The following is a 23,731-nucleotide window of genomic DNA, read 5'->3' as shown; positions in this document are numbered from 1 at the left end:
AAGGATACGTGTGGGGCAGAGTTCATCGTTCACCTCACAAACCCAGGGCAATGAAATACAAACCCAAGGGTTTCCTTCAAATGCCAAAGGGAGCTCGATAGCAGTCCCTCTCCTCCCACTCCAGTCCCCCGCTGCATCGAGGGCTCAGACATATGCACGGCTGAAACTTGGGAGCAGCAAAACTGAAGTCAAAAGAAAGGAAGAAGCTGCCTGTAAGGGATGGAAAAAAAAACAGATTATGAGCAATTACACATTTACAATGCCAGTCAAAGAAGCTAATATATCTCATGCTGAAGTGGCCAGCATGAGAGTTGTGTTAGATGAGATAAGCAGCAAAAATGTATGTTTCTTACTTAAACTAAAAGCTTAGAGGGCACAAGAAAACACTGCAGTTCCACCCTGGTTTTAATGAATGGATTTTCCCCTCTTACACACTGACAAACATTTGATATAGTTATTTATCCTATATATTTCTTGCGGCATATTTCCCAGGAGACCTTGTTTATCTCGCTCATAAGTACATGATTGATGTATGGTGCTTTGGATAAATGGTATCACAATCAGATATATTTATGGATATAGGCAAACTGGGTTATTAACAAAGGAAGGGCAGAGAGGAACCAGTACGCAAAAGAAAATAGCAAATGATTGATGACAATACACCTGAGGTTGCAAGGTGCATACTCCAGATAACCAGCTAACAGAAGAGTAGATAAGGGCAGCGCTTGAGACAGAGCTGTTTTCTACCTCGGGGTCAATGTCATGCTGACTACCCGAATGCCTGTGTCCCTCAGCCTGCGATTTTAGAGCAGGCAAAAAATTCTCCAGCAGGAGCAGCTCAAAAATTATTACCTTCCTTTTTATACAGTGTAATGCAGAGGCACAGGAAGATACAAACATTTTATCCTACCCCAAAATACTTGAAACAAAAGAAACGCCAGATTCTAGGGAGTTTGGGGAGGGACTGGCACTTGTTGTGCTGCTGTATCATGCCCAACACAGTGGGACTCTTAGTGCTGCACTACAAGTAAGTAAAAAGAATAAAGTTCATAATGGTAATAATTACTGTCTTCATCTCCAGTTTTGTTGATCTACACAAGCAGCGGGGTGTTAAACTAGGATATAAAAGGAAGACAAATCTGCAGGTGTAATTTGACCTGCAATCTGGTAGTTGTCTTGGGTGCTTGCTGAGCTCTTTAGCCATCAGGGTAGAAGAACTAGGAGTTGGAAATCTGGGGGCTGTTAGCACCTCTGCATGGACTCGATGGGTTGCTTTCAACAAAATCTCTCTGTCTGGGAGACAACCTGGGGAGGAACAACTATATCCATCTGACAGAAGGAGAAACCGAGCATTGCAAAGTAATTTAGCAATACTACAACTACCACAGGGTTTGCAAGTCCTCTTGCAAGCCTAGACCACATTACAGCCTCCCAGGTAAATGTAAAGTGTCTACACAATATGAAAAGACAGGGAGCAAGTGAATCCAGGCTGGAAACCAGTCTGATTTACACATCCCTGATGGAGATGTTAGGGGCTACAAGAGTCAAGCTGATTTTGTTCTGGAAAAGCTGGATGTGACAATTACAACTCACCTAAAATACCCTTTTGGGAGCTTCCTAAGCCATGCTGACCAGATCCAGCACACATCACAGCAGTAACGTCTTCAAGCAAGGAGGTGGAGATAATACAGCTTCTCCAAATTTACTGAGTTTCTTTTTTTCACAAGCAAATTGCTTGTGAAAATATAATATGGGATGTAGTAAAGCCCATTGAGACAAGTGTCTTAACCAGAGAATTGGGCTAGAGCAGCGCAACCAGTGCTGACATGCACACATCATGCCTGCAGCCTTCCCGAGTTTTCATGTGCGGGTTATTAACCTAAACTTGCACAGAAGGTGGAAGTTAGAAACACCAGTAAAAGATAATACCAAAATTTAATGTGTACCAAAATGAAACAATAAAAGCTTCAGTATAGTATTTTTTATTACCCTCCAGGTCATAATAAATCATTAGTTAGTTGAATCAAAGCACAAAATCACAAGGACAAAATAAAGTTATGTCCTTTATGGGAGACTTCTAAGCCTATAGGCTCAATATTCAACCACTGTTGAAATCGTACTTCAGTTAGACTATTCCGCTGATCTTGAGGATTGTCAAATCTCTCCTCTGTTCCTCCAAAAAAAACCCCAAATATCCAAACCCAGGCACTACCACTTCAAAAACTCTGGGCTTTTCTGATGAGGAAACAGTCCAAATTCAGGTTGCTACATTTGGCTCTGCTTGCTGCAGCAGTGGATAGACACACCGTGACTATGTGCCAGTGCTTACTCCAGCTTGGTGATGAGGAAAGGTGATTAGATGTACAAAAGCCACTCTACTCATCTGAGAAAGTCCCTGAATCAGATTACATTGATGCTTCTTGGGAAGGGCAGGCAATTGCACTGCAGTACCTGTCCTCATAGGCACCCATGAACCATGATCAGGGTCCTCTGCTGCAGAGCTTCTACAGCGCCCTTTTAAAAAGCTTTGAAGAATATCATACTTAGCATAAGCAGTGACCTCTTTGACCATGACCTGAAATGAACCTCTTGGCAAATTTCTATCACACAAAAGATATCACAGTTACACAGTGGATAACGGAAATATTTTGGGTTGGCAGCTCAATTACGAAGCCCGTAATGAGTACAGAGCACTCTTCTTTTACATATGCAATGTGCTCTTCCTTTCTTAAAGCTGTCACAGAAACCTCGTCGATAAATGTGGAGGCGGCATGAGGGCTACAACTAAATGCACGTTCCATTGTTCAGATGTCAGAGAGCCTGAGCTGTTCTTACAAGAATTATGTTTAGACAGCGTCAGTCAGAAAGGAGAGAAACTGGTGATACCAACCCATCATCACCAGCATTGCTAAAAACCCACAGAAGTGTTTGACCTTGCAGATGTTAGAAGACTCACAACACTTATGAACAACTTTGCACTGGTGGAATTGTTTTCCTGGAGTAAAGCTATTGCTGGTTATTTTACAGCATGCCCCACCAAATGTCTTTGCAAAAATCATTAACCACCAATGAAGCTGCAGGAGGCAAGTCCCTGGAACGATCCAGGCTCAGGTCAGTCATAAAATGGTGCACAATATTAAAAGTTCCTCTTTTGTTTGACCTGGATTGCGATGCACGGCTCCAGGTACAGTAACAAAGGGCAAACCACACACACTTTGCTTTGGATCATTTCATAGCAAACTCTGTCCATCTTGGATGTCCTAACCTGAGTGGACTAGCAATACAGCTGCTGAAATACAGGCTTTCATGGGATCAGACAGATGAACCAGAGCCTGTTTGGGGCAGAGGCAACTACTAAGGGCAGAAGACCTCAGGGGATGTGCAAAGACATTTATTCCAAAATGTTCCATTTATCCTGCCCATGACAGAGAATTACAGAAAAGCTGGCTGCTCATCCTGCTCCAGCGGAGGGTCCTGGCATCCTGGAGTGACAGCCCCTAGTCAGGGTGCAGGAGGTTCAGCCTCTCCTGCAAGTGTAGCCATCTCTCCTGTCCTCCAATATCTCCAGGCAGCAGAAGGAGCAGCAGCTGCTTTCCAACGCCCCATCCCAGTAGCATCCCCCTGTCTTTCCCCCCGCTTCCCAAGGAACCAGAGCATCAGGTGTATCTGAGTGTAGTGGGGTGTATCTAATACTCTCAGTGTATCTATACATAGAAAATGTTCTCTGAAATGCACAGGAGGAAGCCCATTGCTGCAGTAAGAGTACCACTGCTGTATAGTCTAACAATGCTTTGGTGTCACCAGACTGTTCTTCACAATTCGGTTTTTGCTCCTTCAAGACAATTTCTAATACGACAGACAATTTAAGTTAAATACAATAAATTGAGAAACTGGGGTAGTGAGGCACAGCGGCTTTAAATGTCACATTAGATACTATTGTGCTTATTGAGATTTAGACTTTAATATGCTGTATTTTGCTCCACATGACACAGCTGTCTTCACAGAAGCTGCCTATTAGTGTACATTCTGGTGCACGTAAGATTAAACAGTGTTTTCTATCTCAAAGGACCCTTCAAAAACAAGACAGTAAAATTTAAAATCATGCATCTACCAAATAAGGCAGGAGATAAAGCTTGTCTCAGTTAGCCCATTGCAATAAAGACAGAGAGAAGTAAAAATATTAAGAACAGTAAGCACATTCAATCCCATGAGACAACTGCAAAGCATGTCCAAAGGTGTGATTCGTAACACACACCCAGCCCCCATTGTCTTCTGAAATGTTTCCAACTTCAATGCACTTGGACAAGACCCATAAGGAGAGTGAGGCCGGTCAGGTAACATCTTCCCACTCAGTCTGCAAACTGCTCATAAGTTCCTAATGATTCCCTCTAGCAAGTAACTGTCTCAGTGTCTGGCCCTGAGCATGATGAACCACCATTCTGTGGTGCAGGGTTGTTGCACTGTCGTCTCCTTGTTCGTTGACCTCCTGAACATGGAGACCAGCTGGCCCAGCAACCCCAGTTTCCATTAGTAGCAGCATCTGGAAAAAAAACCCAAAGCCAGAAAGGACTGTCAGAATAAAGCAGCTCTTTCCATGGGAAGAGCTGTCCGCTTCCATGAATCATATTTAAATACAAACAGCTCTGTCCCTGTCCACACCACTAGCATTAACAATGAGTGATTGTTTTAAAGATGTTAATTCTCTGTTCGTTAATTCTCTGTTCAGCATTTCTGGTGTTCAAACCACACTTTATGCAGCAAGAACAAGAAAAAAAAAAACTATTGGCTTTATATCTGCTTGTAGGGCGTTTCTCTCTCTGACTTAGCCCAAGCCTAGGTAAGAAAAAAAGCAACTACACTCGTGTCAGCCACATTTTGAGGTGCTAGGGGAAGTGTTCATGTTCTTTTTCAATGAACAACAGCTTGAATATTTAGCTTTCTATCCATTGTTTTTGCTATTATACTGTTTCTTCTGGACCCTGAGCATGTGAGTGACATAAATTCAAAATCCTGAGAATCATAGAGCCAAACATGGAGGCAAAATGTAAAAGGAGGAAAGGGGTGCAAGAAAGGAAGTTGCATGTTGACAGATGGATGTATGTGAGCCTTTGGGAGGGTCGGATGTGATTACACATGCAGTAAGCAGACTGGAATGAGGTGTAAGTGACTCCACAGTTTAAGGCTCCATGGACTTGCTTAGAAACACGTACAAAATTGACCCTCTGCTCAGTGAACTCTTGGCTTAAAATGTATTTCAGCCTGGCTTAGTTAGGACACAGTCATGCAGAATGAGAACTGGATAAAAGACTCTAAACAAAGTGCAATGATAAATGCAGTGCATCAAATTGTGGGATGGTGCCAGAGCTCTGGGTGCCTGAGATCTGGTATTATTTAGCATCTAAATTAATGAGCTGGAAGAAGTAAACAAAATGATTAAATTCACAGATCATCCTAAACTAGAAGGAGTGAAGAACATCATTCAGGAGACAGCAGTGATATAAAGTGACCAAGAAGCATTAGTAAACACTTCAAAACAACATAATAAGATTTTAAGATTAAAATGCACGGTAGTATATCTAGAGCTGTTGGAGGAGACCTGAGGCTTGTCAGGGACTGTAAATTAGGTAGGAAATCCTATTTTGATAGAATTGCAAGGTGCGTTTATGCAGCTTTGAACTGCAAAAGTAAAGCCACCTCCTCATGAGTGCAGAGCAATTTAGATGAGGGAAGGCAAAGTATATCTATCACCTTTACAGGACCCTAAACCCTTGTGCATTGGGCTGGGCAGAGTGGGGACAGCCAGCGCTGGGCATTACGCCCCATCCATCAGCCGACATCCCCAAACACTCCTAAATACCACTGGGACTGTCTCCTCAGACTTGGGGTCCCTCTTACCTTTCCTGTTGCTGATCTCACAGGCAGTGCCACTGTAGCCAAGGGGACATAAGCATTCACACCTGCTTCCTGAAAGTAAGCAGAGATGGTGGGATTAAAGACTTCAAGTCACATTTCCCTGCAGACACCCATTTCTTTTCAGTGCTTCATCTTCTGTGAGGAAGGGACAGCAGGTGAAATGATATCAGCATTTTTCTCCAATGGTGAAAGTATAAAATAGCAATAAAGCAGGGGAGCTGTGACTATCCTGCTGCCCCTCTCACCTCCCCAGCCATTTCTTCCTGCTGCTGCTCTGCGGCTCAACCTCAGCTACACTGGTGCAGTAATTCAGCAACCACAGTACCACACAGTCCCCCTGCTCCTCTCCAAAAGAGATATCTTGGTAGAGCTGAGGGGGAGCAAACTGCAGCATCAGGAATGAACACCTGGGACAGGAGCATCACAGCTAGGCTTTGTGCCAGAGGAAAAGTCACCATAACCCCATGCCGGCTGCCCAGGACTGCAGTGTGCATCCCACGGCAGGACCCCAGATGAGAGCTCCCACTTAAGAAAAAAAACTGGTCATTTAAAACCTCCTGTTATGAAGATCCTAAACGAAATGCTCCTAAAAAGTTATTTAAACAAGGGTAATCATGAGTCGAATCCTTTAAGTGCTACAATCAACTATCTGGTACCTGAAGTGATCGTTTCTGCATTAGATACATTTAGATGATAACGATTCTCATCAGTATTTTTGCAGATGCAGATTGGAATTAGGCACTTGACAAAATGGTCCCTTTGTTAGAAGCTCTCATCACATCATATATCTCTGTTTAGGCAGTGCAGTTTTCATTCAATTTGATTATTTTTCCCCTTCATTTTTAAATCACAGCCTGCTTACAAAGGAGGACAGCTTCTCTTAGAAATGGGGGGGAGGTGACGGTGATAACTGTGCTTGGCACTTACATGGTGCTTTTCATCTTCAAAACACTTTTACAAACACTAATTAATGCTGAAGCAGTAGTCACTTCTCTAGGAGGATGGAAGCAATCTTAAAAGCAAAGGAGGAGACTTAAAGATGTCAAGGGGTTTTTTTTTAATGCATAATTGAGATGGAACAAATTCTTCCACAGAACTGATACAGATGGTCACTCCCATTAACAAGGCTTATCACTTGACTTTACTGTCTTTACTTACCGGTGGCACTCTACAAATAGACAAACTTAAAAAAAAAAAAAATTAATTACCTGAAAGAGAAATGACAGGATAAACTAAAGAGCAGATGACTTGCCAAGCTTCCTCGCTCCCCACAAATTCCCACCTCATTTTTCTTAGAGGGTAGAGAAGAGGTGCAAAATCCTTCTACCTTGCAGAAAGGGGATCCCATTGCCATGGCACGGAGCACAGCGACAAGAACTTGTCTCCAGCTGAAACTCGTCAAGAGCCCGTCGCAGATTTTCTTTTATTGCCACTGCATTAGCAAAATCTGTTGGAGTCACCAGCTGATACAGTGGCTCTGCCTAAAGGGAGGGAAGAAACTGTTTTCGTTTCCAAGCTGAAGGTGGTGGAAGCATTGCAAGGCTCAGTGGGAGCACAGCTGGAGAGGGAAATGAAGGCCTTGTGGTACAGGCTCTACGTTTCCCATTAGTATTGCCTTAAACCTCATGAACAACAAGGCAGCGATGTCAGGAATACTTACAGGGATGCTCCTGTTGGGTTACAACAGCAAAGCAGTTGCAAATGCATAATAAAATACAATAGCCATACTGTTAATTGACAAACAGGCAAAGTTTCACAGAAGTTTCATTAAATCCTTTCTCATCCATTTTCCTAATACTGAAATTTTTAGACCAGATTTGCTCAAACTTACATTTCCTGAGTGCTCTGTTACTCTGATTTAAAAAGAATCCCCAAAACCCACCCACAAAAATCTCCTTCTCTCCTCAGCCAGCCACACAGCACAGCCAGAGGCACATGGTCACAGGCATTCACATTTGCACGTTCAGCTTAACCACTTCTGCATTTCAAGGCTGACTTCTGTCTTTATGAAGGCAAGATAAGTGTTTCCACTGCCTTCATAAGGGAGAGAATTGTGTTCTTCATCTGCAAACACCGCAGATGGGGGTCAGTGGGAAAAGAGAAGGGGGTGTTCAGCACGGTGAACATGCAATAGGGACCAAGGAGACTTTGGTCTGCTCATTTTTTTTTTTTTTTCTGAAAACAAGGTAAAGTTAAAGTGTGGTCTCAATATTGCCAGTCATCCACTAATGCCAGTGGGATGATATGGGCACGTGTCATCAGAGGATCCATCCCAAATTTCCATTCTCGCTATAGGGATGCCTGCCATACAGGCCACTGCAATACAGTAAGCATGAAAGAGCACCCTACTGCTATCACAGGCTCAAGCTACAAGAAATAGAAGAATGTTTCAATAAAAAAATGCTCATTTTCTGCTGCTGTACATTCACTCTTCATCAATTATCTGTGATCCATACTTTGCTTTTTGAATTCAGATCATACAAATGAGGAAATACACTAGGAGTGACCTGCCAAGTCCCTTCAGCAGATGATTTATGAACTGATTTGCTTTAGTTTTCCCTAACTAAGCATTCTTGGGCTGACATTTAGTCACACTCTGCTGGTACTTTTGATCTTCAAGCCCCACAGGGATATTGGTATGGAAATGAAGGATTATAGATACCAAATCCAAATTACATCCGTCTGGAGTTTTTCACTGGGCAGCCTGGTTACTGATGCCAGGCAAGACAAAGAACGCTGCAATTTCTTGTAGGAGAATTTTCTGTACATGGGATCTAGCACAGAGGGTTGCATTTCTGTTGTCTCCTGCCCAGAGACCTCCCAGCACATTTCTGGAAGGTCAATCCACAGCACACCAGGGGCTTGGGAAAGCTACCTCTTACTGCAGCAAGCACCAGCCAGGCACTCTAAATTACTGATTTTTGCTTTGCTTCATATTTTTTAGAATTTACCTCCTTTTTTTTTTTAATGAAAAGTCAGAATTTTCAATGAGAAACAAAGACCTTTTACAAATATAAATATTTTTGCCTAAAATTAAATTTTACAATGAAACCCCATTATACAACAATAAAACCAACTTCCACCACTACCAGTCCAAACTCTTGTTTAAAAGCATGTTCTCTTGCACCTCTGTACTATTCACTCAGAGTGAACTTATTTTGACATTAAAAATCATGAGGCAGAATTGCTGCATACTTCTGCTCACTTTTTTGCTTTTACAGTGCCTTGCATTTCTAAAACTCTTCAGGATCAAAAAACTTTGACTCTTTAAAACCTAACTCACATTTTTAAGGTTTAGCTAAGCTGTACAAACATCCAGGCATGTATGGTGAACTACTTGACCTTCTGAACCAGAGATAATTGTTGCTAAATAGTCACTGGTGTTCACAGAAGACAGGAGAACTTTCTAGAAAAAAAGTCCTTATAAAATATATGCTGGCAGATATATTTTTGATAAGTGATATGCTGGTAAAACAGAAGGTGGATCGTCTGATCTGCTTTGTAGGCAGCAAGCGATTACATCTGCACAGCCAAGTTAGAAGGGTTAAAGCTGTTTATCTACTTCCAACCACACCCTTTTTAACACATCACACCTTTGATTTTCTGAATACCCAGTCTTAGAGAAACTGCTGCACAATACAGTTCTATTATTTGCCCTACAAATGTCCCTGTTTTTTCTTTAAATCCTGTTTATTTAAACACAAAGTTCTCCAAGGTGCTCAGCTAAGTGAGGTTGAACAAAGTGATGGATACAGTACCTTTAGCTTTATGATTTCAGGGTTGTACTGTACAGCATCTCCCCACTCCTGCATGAGTGTAACCGTTGGCAAGTCTTTGTAAGCTAACGTGGCAATGTGTTCGCTTGCTCCACCACGAACAAGGGCGATGAAATCTTCCACATACTGTTTTTTGGAGGTGCTTTCTGCAAAAATGCATTCAGAAAGTGGCCAGCTCTGCTCAGGTATGCCTTTTTTCGATTGCAGATGAGGTATCACAGCAAAGCACCCCTGTATGTAACCCATCCCACCGAGAGAGGAAAGGAAAAAGGCTAAAAGTGTTTCACACGTGAAGCCTGGTTTCCTATGCTGTGTCCTGTGCCCCTATTGCTCCCTTGCAGTGATACCCCCATCCTCCCCTCCTGAACCCTACCTATATCTCTCCTCCTAAATTAAGAAATGTAGGTGTTATATATATATAAACCTATGGTTATAAGCTTGCAGGCCCTTCCACAGCCCGAAGCTCCCCACCATCATGAATGTAGCTCGTTCTCCTCCACATATCTTCAGGTGCATGCCCCCAGTTTCCCGTATGTCCCCTGAGGCTCCCACAACACCATTACCTCCCTGCTTTCCCCATTTGGGCTTTTTTTGGGTGCAAAAACTAGCATGCTGGGCTGCTCTGCTGAGAGGTGGGTGGAATGGTAACACAGCACCAGCCAGGTGTGTAATGGTTGATCTGTCCCTGCTTTTGCCTGGGACACTGAGCAGATATTTCTTCTCTATCCAGCAAAGAAAATCTTGCAAAAAAACAAGCTGTGAGACATCTACACCTCTGTTAAGCTTGGCTGGGGTTAGCCAGCAGACTCAAAAGCAGCTGTGAGGGAGTGGGGAAATACTTCAGGCAGACAAGATCACAAAATCTTCTTTTCACTATGGCAAAGGCTAGAAATTAAATGGCAAAAGTGTTACCTCCAACCTCTTTCAAAAGGGCTTTACAGTCGGCTTCAGTCATTCCAAGCATCAGATGGACATACTTAATACTCACACCAATGTTAAAACCATACTGTGCACATTTCTGGACATCGCTCAGAGAATAACCTTAAATACACACAAAAAAATTGCAGCATTTTAATACAACTGTTCGATGGTTTGTGTCCATATACACAGAAAACGCGAGTTGATAAATATTTTTCCTTTGGGAAAAAAAGCAGATGGGATGAAGAAGCCTTTTTTGGGATATTTAACAGATCTACATGAAATCTCTACATTTTACAGAACTCTGAAACCAAGCACAAATGCAAGGTAAATGCTGGAAGAGGAGGCTTTTAATTACCAACTCAGCTGTACTGGGTTATGCAGAGCTGCAGTGAGTGGGAGCCTGGCCTGTGACTTAAACGCCAAATGTCTTTGACAAAGGGCTACCCACCACCCACCCCTATTATCAGGAGCCAGGCTTTCTAAGAGTAGCAGATGAAGCAGCTTTTCCTCTCTTTGCTAGCTCACATCTCCAATTCTTTGCTGCCATAAGAGCCTTAATTGTTTCATGGAAGTTTCTCTATGAAGCTCTACTACAATTTTTTTTCCCTGGCATATAAGAGGTTGTCCTAAAAATCTGCAAATCCTTCATACATTCTTCCCCAAAGTCCTTCTCCAAACTCCTTCCTGTCTTGACACTCATGAATACTTAAGCAGTTATCATGGTGAAACACCAGATACCACACCCAAGTATCTCTTTTCTTTCTCTGCTATTTTGTTGTAATCCCCCACATTTCCCTGAATTCTTTACTTATTTAGTTAAACTCATGTCTTGATGATACAAATGTTTACATGAATTCACAACACAAGCATCACTTTATGGCTGTCCTCTTCTTATGCACTTCTCATACAAATGATATTGGCCAGTTTCTAGATCAGAAAAGAGGATGCACTGAGTTTTGGGTTGACACAGGATGGCCCCTATTAATCTTCATAGTCCATATACACCTGAAGGCAGGAACCACTATTTTATGACATCCTTGTGCAGCACAATCCAGACCTCTCTCCTGCTGTCTTTCCCACAGAAAGTATCAAATCATGAACCATGGCACTGGAACAGGTTGCCCAGAGAGGTAGTGGAGGCCCCATCCCCAGAAACATTCAAGGTCAGGTTGGATGGGGCTCTGAGCAACCTGATCTGGTTAAAGCTGTCCCTGCTCACTGCAGGGGGGTTGGGCTAGGTGGTCTCTAAAGGTCCCTTCCAACCCAAAGCATTCCATGATTCTATGATCTAGCATATCACAAGCTATGTGAAAGCAGTACAAATACCAACCATGTGACACGGTGTGTGATACTAGACCTGCAAAACAAGACTTTGATTTCCAGCACAGACAGTCCAAACATAATGATGGTTTTGAAGGGAAAAACCTGAATTCTCAGACTAGACCCACCCAACCCCGATGAGAACTTACAGCTGAGCTCAGCACTGGGGATAGTGTGAAAATATTGGTACTACTGCACGATCCTGATCTAGGTCAGCAGATGCTGACAGGTAGCATTTTGATGCAAACAATAATACACATTAATTCAAATGTGACTGGTGATGGGCCCACACCAACAGCTGAGAAACTGGGCAGTGCTAATGTTTTGAAGATCTGAAATCTGAACCTAAATTCTGTCCCTCCAGGCTGTATCTGACTACAGGATAAGCAACTTCCTAGACAACAGAAGAGCGAACAGACTGAGCGTCACACATGGCAGAGTCCGCTAAATGCTTTCGCAAATAGACAGCGAAGGCAGTTACTCACTCCCATGCCAATGAATAAATAAGAGAGTGCAGCTATTGATTAATGTCACATGGCCTGCTCTACCCTACACAACATCATTTCTCGCAAAAAAGGAAGCCAGAGTCAAAGAGCAAGAGCAATGTCAAGCACAAGAATCACCCAGCAAATTATTTACTGTTTCCTACATGCTGGAAAAGCTCTCGAGGCTAAAGGTGTTTCAAAACTGTCATTTGAAAGGCAATGGAAAAAGAACTTAGGTGAAGGTTTTCAAGGCTAACAAAAGCATTAAGCTACATGCTTCTCATTCATCTCAACATCTTGTCAGCCTCCAAAACGTGTTGTCTAAAATACTTGCTACAGGGCCTTTTTTTGTGAACTGGCAGCACCCACAGCTTGAGAGCTAAATGAAGCCCATGATGCTGAGCATGCTTTGAAAACCAGGCTCTTTATTCACTGCCATAAAGCACTTCTACTCCCATGTTTCCTGCAGGCTTTCTTTCAGATGTTGTTGACTCCTTCCACCATCTCTCTTTTCTGACCTCAGACCTGAACCATCATTGCGTGCCTGCAGAGGGGTTTTCCTACCACAAAGCTGTCCCCAAAGCTTTTTCACAACCATCAGATGCACATACCTGCCTTTTGGAGCTCATTGCCATTCATGACTAAAGTATATTCATAGATGCCACCGATGGTAGCCTCTGTGATGTAATGGGTCCCATAGTCTCTGTAGAGCTCTCTGTACTCCCCGTAGCTGTACTCTGACGGGAGCTGACGCAGTCTCTGCAGGAACTCGTAATGCAGCATGAGGGCTCGGGGCTTCAGCTTATAAATGGCAATAGTCAGCTCAGAACGGGCATGAATGAATTTGCTGGACTACATGAAATGCAAAAACACAAGAGAATTCAGAAGTGACAGATGTCATTCTTGTGACAACATGTAGTGATTTGCTATTAAACGATTAACACTGGTCACAATTTATCAATTTAACAGTTTGCAACTGGAAATCTTTTAATTTAGCAAAACCAAAACTTTTAGTAGTAAAGTTTCTGAAAAACTAGATTCTGAGTGGTATTAGAGCAGGAAGAAGGAAGAGGGGTAGACACCCATCGACGGGAACATAGGGAAAGGCAGGCTCCAGGCTCTAACAGACCCAGGATGCAAGGACACAAGCACCATCCCCCGAGACTGCTCTATGCCTAGTAATGTTGACCAGCCTTTGTCTCTTACAAGCTCTCTCCTGAAAAATTCTGACATCTGAAATCATGATGATTTATATGTGAAATAGTAATTCTCTGGCTGATCCAAATTAGTATTTATATTCCACTGAATATGCCATTAAGAAAGCTCAAAGGAAAGAAGAAAACACAAACACACACGCACACACACACACAAATGTATTTATATGTCTCTGTATAGATAGGTACATGTACATGGATATCTCCCCTTTCTGGCACAAAAGTCAGGAACAGAAGAAGTCTTTCGTCATGTTCAAAGGATTTAGTGTCCAGTTGTTTGGGCCAGCAGAACAAGCACATCGTGGGGGTTCAATATAGAACTCTGTAGCTTAAATAATAAAATCAAGACTTAGCATTGGTTTTCTTTATGGATATCTATTGCAAATGCTTCTTATATACCTCTGATCTTGTCATGGGAAATACTGCTTTGCAGGAAGAAAATGCAAGTTTAATAGCAACAAGGAATACTCTGCCATTCCAGCGTGCACTTTATACCGAGGGAGAGACACAGGTCAGCGATACTATTAACTCATTGACAAAAGCTAGGTTTGTTTACAGCTATAACAGATGAAAAAAAGAAATCAAATGATGGTGCACACTACCTCAGACTGAATCTCATAAAGCAGTCCTAGGAGTTATAGATTAAAGCATCTCCAGCCGGCTTAAAGCATGCGTCAGATCACAGCTGCGGCCAAATCTCCACAGACAAGACTGGAAGTGATTGTGCCATCCGTATTTTGTGTTGTGTGTGTCCTGATCTAGTGAATGAGGTACTCGGCAGACAGATCACATCAGCCGGAGTAAAATGCCATGTGTTAGTTTATAATTAAACCCATGGAAGGCCTGCTAGCGGTTTTCATTCTACGTTATTGTCAAGGCTGCCCTACAGTTGAACAGCTTGGCTTCACTGTTTGCGTTACCATTTACAGAAGTGACAGCTCCTGCCTTGCTGAACCCACCTAAAAGTGGGATGGCCCTTCACGTGTGAGATGATACTCTGCAGTGATCGCACAGACAATAGCCGTCTACACCATAGACCAGTTTCTGGACTGTGTGTACCGATGCAGAAATTCCTGGCACTGGAGAAAATCCTATTTGCCCTTCTTTGACCTCAGATTTCTCTATTAGTCACTGTAACTCACCCATAAGGCAGAGGGAACTCTGGGCTCCTGGGTTTGTTAGCTAAACCCCAATCCTACCTGTGCAGATTCCCTTGGAGAAGTCACTGTGTTGGTTGCACCCACTCGCCTCCCACCTGCCAGACTGCTTTGGCATCAGTGGTAAAATCTTTTTAACGGCCAGCAGGGCAAGGTGCACAGCATCTGATGGCTGGGGTGCAGCATGGAGACCCTGTTAGGAGTGTCACTTGTACATCTCCTACTAGCGAGTTCACTATATGGAGCCAGCTTCTTAGTTTCACTTTTTGAAAAAGAATTCACTCCAAACATCCAAATGTGGATGCCCAGCAGGACACTGGACAGGCTGCACTCAATTGTGGCTGATTTTGGAGGTTAGGCAGTCCAATTCCTGGCCGATAGGTGAATGGAAAAGCTCCTGGGTGCTATAAACACAAATGAAGGCATTGTGGCCTTAGTAAACACTTGACCAATGCAAACTGCAAAATCCAATCAGGAGGAAAGATTTCATTTATCCTAGTCATGGCTGCTGACCTGATAACAAGGATCAAACCAACATACACACACATACAGATAACATGTTAGCAGAGAATTAAGTGGAGCAGTACTTACAGTTGAAGAAAATCTTTTCATCCTTTGAATGAACTTGCTGAACCTGTTGTCAGTTGAACTGTAACCAAGCTCAAACAGTCCTAGTACATTTATACCAAACGAGAAGCTAGACTGTGAAGCTTTTGCATTCAGGACGCTGCTTTCATAACTTGAGTAGGAGTTATATTCAGTCATTGTAAAATCATATTTGCCTTTGGTCTAAACAGAAAGCAAAACCAACATGTTTAATTTCCTGCATAGCAATTGTAGACCTGCAGCATGGGGAAGGAATACAGATACAAACATACTTGTGAATTAATGCTTGCACTTTGAAGATGAAAAGCCTTGTATAATTGCAAAGCACTATTATTATTAACACTGGTACTTCAAGAACACTTGATTTACAGCAGCAGGAAAGCTACTATCTCCTCCATACTGTAAGGACCTCAGGCTTCTACTTAATATGTCAATCTTATGCAAAGAAGGTGAAATCTTAAACACAGGCATCAATTAAAGTACGAATTCTAAAAGGAAAAGGTTTCCTAGTGGGCAACACTCAAAAATATGATGCTATGTCATCACGAGCATTAAGGTCAAATATATAATATTTGAAATATAGCTTTGAGGCACCACAGAAATAAGCTTTCACAGAAAGCACATGGTGTGCTGCTAAATCCTAGGCTGTTGCACAAGGACAGTTTTCCCAGCCTGGGTCTCAAGGCACTCCACCATTCTGCCTAAAATTAACCTCTCCATGCCCACCGGGTGGCTTTTGGGCCCTCTTGGACAGATGGCACCAGGAAGGTTAGGCTCAATTTTTGTAATGCAAAGGTCCAAGGGAACATTGCCACCTATTCCAGTGCACACAGATATTATAAGGGGACTTGTCCAACTTCATATAGTGTGTGGGGTATGATGATGTTCTGCAAGTAGGGCTAAATTCAGTCTCATCCCATTTGATCTCACGAATTTTGTAATTCTTTATAAAATTATTTAGTAATGAAGCTTTATCGGTATTACTAAATTTACTGGAATATATGTATGTACGTTTATTTGCAGATGAATCTGACACATACCTCTGGTATATAGCTTTCTATATTGTATGGCTTTCTGAATCTTGTGTCCACAATATAATGGGGATAACATCCCCCAGCATAGTACCAGTGATCAAGAACTAATCCTTCCAAGTTGTTTGTGAAGATATTTAACCTGTACATGAAGCATAAGAGCAAAATATTATCATCAATTTAGGGGTAAATATCAAATGACTTGTCTGAGAAAGGCAAAAGATTTTTTTGTTTGGCTGAGGGCTTTTTGTTTTGTCTTTGAGGGCTTCTGTATTTTGAAACTCCAAAAGAAAGTTTTGCCTCTCTCACTTTCTAACTCACTTGCTCCAGAAAAACCTAACAAACAAGAAAGCAAAAGACAGAGTCAAATTTTGACACTTCAATGAATATATTAATTACAGAAGGGCAATTTTCACTATCCAGCTAGGAATGACACCAGAGCATTACTGCCACCAGCACTGGCAGCTTCTGTAGCCTTTACTGGAACTCTGTGGGACAAGCAGAAAAAACTGGACCAGCCAAACCCCCACCCCACCAGGTTGCCCACTCCGAGCATCCCCGGATGCCCATGGCACTGCAGCACCATCCAGCAGGGTCTTCAAAGACTGGTTTGCCAACCCATGCCATCAGACCAGACTAATTTTTAATTTACATTTCTTTGTTCTAGTTTATCATTCATAATCTTGGCTGGGTTGGTCAAGGATCAACCATAGATGAGAGTGAAAATTGTCAGGGGACAAGATCTAGGTACTCAAGCAATTGTTCAATTACTCCTTGAAATCGCTGGGAAGTTTTCCTTTGATTTTAGTGGATGATGGACAGTAATCTTAACCTGTCTGTTTGAGAAAGGATGTTGCACTGCAATTTTTTCAGATGGAGTGATTAAACCAGGCTTATTTGCTTTTCCTATTGCTGCTGGTGGGATATGTTGCAGTAAAAACCCTTCTGTTATTCACTGTCAGGACACCTCCCCATCACCCTCATGGCACACGGCTGAGAACATGGCACTCACCTCCACAAACTCATACTCAAGTAGTAACAAGAGTCATTAGAGGAAACTTCACCAGAAAAAAAAAATATTGCTAATAGTCCATGTTGTGTCCCTATTAGCATTCCAGACCTCTGTTAGATCTGCCTCTCCTTATTTTGGGGGGAAACGCTTGCATGGTAATGACTCTGAAGCTCTAAAATATTAACTCTAATTTTAGAACAATCTGAAAAGAAGGGAAGTCCACTAAAAGCAAATTACTGAGCAATTGTAGCTTCAAAGAGATGAGAAGCGTACTCCTATAATTGTCGAACATTATTTTTAATTTTGATTAAACTCAGAAGTACAAAGCATTAGCAATGACATGTACAGCAGCCATATCTCCAGAGAATAAGGAGGAAATTATAATTTTTTCCTTGCAACATGATTTTTTCTTTTCCTTTTTTTATGTAAAAAGCGTTTTTTTTTCCTGCAGAATGAGAAAAGACTCTTTTCACACTGTCTGATCTTACAGAAAGTTGCCACAGTCTTAGCCTGTAAAAGCTAGATCACTTCAGATGTGGATTTGAATCCCCACAAAGTTGGGGCTTGCTAACATGCACGTTCATCTTACCCCACTCATGCAAAGGACAAAAATTCCACTATTTTTCACTGTCATGGAAGAAAACAAAGATGTTTTTACACCGCACCCCCCCCAAACCCATACACTGTGCTAAAATACAAATTCATAGCCAGGTTCAGATTTTAGGCAATCCAAGATGCTGATTTATGTCACTCTATAAGGAGTGGTATAACTCTATGTTCAGATTTTAATAAACCCTCCTTTGCTTTTACTTCAAAAGCACAGTTTGAAGTAGTCTTTTGGTTCCTAAAGGCTAGGACATTCCTGCTCCCTACAGACTGAATTAGGCCAAAGTCTAACTCTACTTATATCTGTGCAAAATAATTGTATTATCAAAACTCTCCCACTGATTAATTTAAGCACAAGTACCTGCAGACATTGGAGAAATGTTTGGTGTTGACATTTCCCTCTTCACTCACCGGGGTTTGGCAACACAAAGAGCATGCACAGGCTCTTGCAGGACATATTTGCAAGCTGAGCTGATGGTCTCTGGAGGGTGCACAAGTACTCCTGGGTACATCTGGGACTTTTACTCACCTCATCTCTCTCCAAAAGACTCATGGAGTCAATAAGGATTTTCCCACCAGGCTTTGGATCAGGACCCCAAGGGCTGTTGGATGCTAACTCCTGGATACAGCAATTGCTACAGCTTTTCTCCATTCAATGTTTATGTCTGAAGCCACATCAGATCATTCTTATCCTTAAGTAAGAAAACATCTCATGAAGGTCACTGACTTACCCTTTTGCCAGATTCTCTATTCCCCAGTATTGCTCCATCTTCTGGTCACATTTTTTAAACACTTTTTTGCAGTTTTTTTCATCTGACTGGTCCCCACAGTCATCATCCCCATTACAAAGCAGCCTCCGTGTAATGCATCTCCCTAGGATGCAAGGTGTAAATTACTCATAAAACAATCTATTATCACAGTCCCTGACTCAGAGTCTAGAAACAAAATAAAAGACTCCTGTAGTGCATGGTTCAATTCTAGCTGGAAAATATTTCTTCTGTATCTGCATGGATCACCAAACTCCATCTGCTCAGCTTTGTTCAAAACTTTAATAATCTTAAAATTCCTTGGTCAACCTAGAAAAATAAAATCCCTAATTAAAAGTGTAAAAAAGAATAGAATTTTTTTGTTGCTAAAATTTTTTCGTTTTGAGAAAACAAACATGCTGGAGACTGTTTAGCAGACCTGGTATATGGAATTATATTTTTCCCCCTTCCCACGGCCATAATTACTGAATTCTTGTTTTTCAGTCTCACCATAACACTAGCCTGGGGGACAGACATCAGAGGTTGCTTTCCTTTGCCCCATCTCCTGTGCTGAGCTCCCCTCTGCCCCAGCGCCCTGCTCCCTGCACACTTCCCTCTCTGCTGCCAGGGTGCAGATGCAAAGCAGAGGCTGATCAAATTTTGGATACGGCTAACTGCTGCCTTGCTTCCCTGCTTACAGTGTTCCCAACTAATTAGTCATTGATAGGGATGGAGGGAAATGCCATGAGGACCGCCATCATAACCTGCTGTGCTCTTGGGCATGTGTCAAGAATGCCCAGTGCATGTTCTCCTGCTGTTGTCAGATCCACTTGTGCTAGAGATTTTACTGATATATCTGGGGTTTAATTTCCTATTTGGAGATTTTAAAGACATGCTTTAGACTGACAGATGTTGGCTAATAGACTAACTCAAAATCACTGATGCAAACACATCACAAGCATGGATGATCCTGGGTCAACTCCTGACATCTCTTTGTCCCAGCAAATTTTTGTAGAAGCAGAAAGTTCGGCATGGTGGTGTCAGAGATGCCAGCCGAGCACCACTTCTCACTCCGTAAGTCCTTACCTGTAACTGCACACACAAACCCTTCACATCTAACTTTATTCCTGCAAGGATCATTTGTAACACAGTCTTCAGTTTCTTTGTCAGAGTAATCGCACGGATCTCCATCGAACTGAGAAGGTTGTTCCAGGCGGGAAAATCTGTACTGTGATGAAATAAAAAATATTGACTCAAGTGTACAGAAATTGTGAATTTTACGCTTGCCTAGTTAAAAAACAAACTTTGTGTCGGGGAGATCTGATCTAAGAGTACTGTCACATTAAAAAAAGTGTCGGCAAAGAAGTGTGATGCTGGTAACGTGCCTCATTTCAAAGGTTTTTAATCTGTGACAGTTTTAATTTTACTAAGGAAGGATTGAGGATTGGAAGGGATGAAGGAAAGTTTGCTTTTCTTTGACAGTTTGTTTAAATGAGCCTGACAGGGTAGTGCGGGCATTTGCAAGAGTAAGGAAGGATTCAGTTACATCTCCTCTTTCAATTAGCGCTGGTAACGACATCCCTTGTTACTTTCTGTCAGTGTATTTACTTGGCCCTCTGTATCATTAGGGATTTTTTCCCGCCCACAACACTGCTGTGAAACAGTCAATTACTCGGTCCAATATGTTAGCCCTCCTTTTTTTTCCCAGCTTTTACGTTTAACTCTTTGATACAAAGCTTCACTCTTCCCAACTCCTGTCAGTGGTTAGTCTTGCTTAAGCCTGGGAATGGCTTCTCCAACTTGTTAACAGAGGTCCCTCTAGCAGCGGGGATTTTGCTCTTCACACTATTGGGATCATTACTTTGTTTGATGGGGCTTCTTGGGCAGAAAATGCTCATTGGCAGACAAGAAAAAGCATCTTAATCTGGAGAGGCACTGAGTGTCTCCAGGTCTCACGGAGGACCATTAGTGGGGATGGTGCCTCGCACTGACACTGGAAGAAGAGGACTGTGTTGGAGAGAAAGTCTCTGCAAAGCCTGGGCTGCCCACCCGTGTTTTCACCAAGTCTGGGCTTACAACTTCTTAGGACAGCAAGGCAGCCTGGAAACCACTGGAGTTACTGGGGGCGAAGAGCTGAAGAGCTAAAAGCCACCTGAAAGCAAAAGCCCGCAGTCTCACCTGTACAGGGCTTTCCTTGGCAGCTCCTTCCTGTTTGCCCAACCCCATGGACAAAAAAGACAAGGCTTGGAGGAGGTCCTGCCTCCCAGCTTCTCAGACTTCATGCCTAGACCACAAACACTCACCCTTTTCTTTTGACAGGGATCGCACTTGCTCCATGAGGACCAGGCGGAGAGCACGCAGTCGCGGGGCTGTGGCAGGTTGCTCACAGATCGGGCCCACCTGCCGTTAGCCACGCTCTTGTTGGTGCCACTCAGGTTAAGGGACTCCTTTTCACCACTGCATTCAACAACATGAGAGCTTGAGGGTGTGAAACCACCAAGCTGTGAGGACAGAGCAACTTGGCCTATAACCATGCAAAACTATATGCCAAAGAGAACTACCGCTTGTTAGACCTCACCAAATCTTCCATGCAACCTGTATATTTTGGTACTCATTTCATACTGGCATTAATTCTATATGAAACCTGATCCATTCTTCAGTGCCCAAAAGTAGACCCAGTCTTCTATAACACCACCATGAGAGTAAGTCTGCAGAGCACTCAGGAGGGGTGACTGCAGGACACACGTTTGATCTAGCCAGCATGGGAAACTCGACCCATGTCCCACCAACCTGGGCTTCATCTCAAGTTACACAAGCCCTACCAAATAACCTGGCAAAGTGGCTGTCGAGGTTTAACCCCAGCCAGCAACTAAGCACCACGCAGCTAGTGGTGCCCTGGTGGGACGGGGGAGAGAATCAGAAGAGTAAGTGAGAAAACTCCTGGGTTGAGATAAGAACAGTTTAATAATTAAAATAAAATAAAGTAAAATAGTAGTAGTAGTAATAACAATATAATAATAATAGTAATAATAATATACAAAGCAAGTGATGCACAATGCAATTGCTCACCACCCGCTGACCGATGCCCAGCCAGTTTCTGAGCAGCAATTGCTGCCCCCTGGCCAACTCCCCCCAGTTTATATACTGAGCGTGACGACATATGGTATGGAATAGCCCTTTGGCCAGTTTGGATCAACTGTCCTGGCTGTGCCCCCTCCCAGTTTCTTGTGCACCTGGCAGAACACAGGAAGCTGAAAAGTCCTTGACTAGTGTAAGCAGTACTTAGCAACAACTAAAACATCAGTGTTAGCAACGTTATTCTCATACTAAATCCAAAACACAGCACTATGCCAGCTACTAGGAAGAAAATTAACTCTATCCCAGCTAAAACCAGGACAGTGGCCAGCAGTAAAAGCTGCACCATCAGTTCCTGCCCTTGTCCCATCGCTCCCTGCTGCTTGCAGTATGGCCAGCACTTTGGTACCTCACTGCCGCACACGATGAACAGCTCCGAGGTTGGACACCTCCATGACAAACACCAGTTGCAATGCTAAGGGCTGGCATACACTCAGCATTTTTGAAAACCAGGCTTACATGCCTCCCTTTGCCAAGCAGGCTATTTTTTCCCAAGCTGGCCATAACCATTAGTCTTAGACTCTATTCTCAGTTCACAATAGAGAGTCATTAACCCATTAATCCCTCTCATCCCATTAATGAACCTGAACCACAAGTGTGAGCCTTTACTCTTCAGCCCACCCCCTCTCTCGCCCCCTCATGTGACAACTGCCTCCAAGGTTTCCACAATACCACAGCTAAAATGTTGCCTACTATTTTGGCAGATTCAGTATTTCTGATTAAATCCTCATCCCAGACAAATGCTTCCTTGTAGCACCTAATCTAAGTGGGAAGCTTTAGTAAAACATTGACAATTAGTTTCTTTTCATATCCACTTTGACAAGCAAACTACCACGGTAGTGTTCCCAATTCCTCCACCAAGACAAGGAATGGCAACGGCTGAAGCTTTAAGTATGATTTAGTGCCTGGCAAGGGGTTCCCATTACTGCATATTAAAAATCACATGAAATAAGAGAATTACAAAAACTCATCAGCTCACTGAGGCATGAAATCAGAGCTCAAAGTTCAGAGAACAGTGGAAAAATATAGTTAGATTGGAAAGATTACAGTCACTGATTGTAGTCCTCTGAAAGAGCAAAATCTATTAAGCTAGAAGAGAAAGAAACAACTATCAGCCAGATTCTTGCCATTTACGTACTCAAAGAAAACAAAACCCCATCTTTCCAGCACACTGTCAGGCAGCTAGCACAGGAGGAGGCTGCTCGTTGCAAACAGAATTCCACATTACAACACGACTGTGGCAATTTGTCGTCTCAGATTTATCAAACAGGATTACTTTTCTAAAGGCAGACACATTGCACTACATTAACTTCAAAACAATGTCTTTTGCTATTAATTAGAAATACAGAAATTGCTCAAGACAGCAATTATGTGCTATACAAAGGGAAAGCAGAGAGTCCATACTGATTTTCCCTCTTTATCATATCACCCCATAAACATGGCTTCAGAAACATCCACTTACCCAAAGCAATGAACAGTTAGGATGCCGAGCACGGCATAAAGCAGCAACAGTTTGACGGGGTACGGAGCAAATGCGGTGCGTGCTGTGCTCATCGCTCCAAGATGCCATCAGCGATTTGAAAACACCACCACTCCTATTCCGTCTGCTGGGGGGGTTGAAAATGGTTCAAGTAGAGAAAGATAAATTACTGGGTCATTTTTCCACACTGTAAACAGCAGATGACCCACCACCTGGCAGATTCACAAGGTAAATGTTGCAATTGTTAGTACACGGCTTTCTCGAGGCAAGTGGGAAGGAAGCAACGATCTGTCCAGAAGCAATTTATGCTTTCACTTGTAATGTTCCTT

The 23,731-nt window shown here is 42.7% G+C and overlaps 1 protein-coding gene across 1 annotated transcript; it reads right to left on the bottom strand.

Moving 5' to 3' along the window:
• Positions 1-4,388: 4,388 nt before the first annotated feature.
• Positions 4,389-23,476, bottom strand: C8B (complement C8 beta chain). Its single transcript, XM_075711247.1, has 12 exons — positions 23,385-23,476; positions 21,091-21,244; positions 19,874-20,015; positions 18,773-18,914; positions 16,433-16,565; positions 15,378-15,575; positions 13,027-13,267; positions 10,602-10,730; positions 9,672-9,835; positions 7,241-7,394; positions 5,896-5,964; positions 4,389-4,540 (listed from the first exon to the last, which is right to left on the bottom strand). The coding sequence occupies exons 1-12, from the start codon at positions 23,474-23,476 to the stop codon at positions 4,389-4,391; spliced, it is 1,770 nt and encodes a 589-aa protein (XP_075567362.1).
• Positions 23,477-23,731: the final 255 nt, after the last annotated feature.

This window comes from Pelecanus crispus, chromosome 5 (genome assembly GCF_030463565.1).
Source record: "Pelecanus crispus isolate bPelCri1 chromosome 5, bPelCri1.pri, whole genome shotgun sequence".
In the NCBI taxonomy this organism is placed as follows: Eukaryota; Metazoa; Chordata; class Aves; order Pelecaniformes; family Pelecanidae; genus Pelecanus; species Pelecanus crispus.
This window is presented reverse-complemented; position numbering and strand designations above follow the sequence as displayed.

Bases quoted from the DNA above. Each gene is read 5' to 3' on its own strand.
- C8B (XM_075711247.1), bottom strand. From the start codon at position 23,476: ATGAGCACAGCACGCACCGCATTTGCTCCGTACCCCGTCAAACTGTTG. The intron at 18,915-19,873 runs GTAAGGACTTAC...CTTGCATCCTAG, and splicing joins GTTTGTGTGTGCAGTTACAG to GGAGATGCATTACACGGAGG. The intron at 16,566-18,772 runs GTAAGTCAGTGA...CTTCATGTACAG, and splicing joins ATAGAGAATCTGGCAAAAGG to GTTAAATATCTTCACAAACA.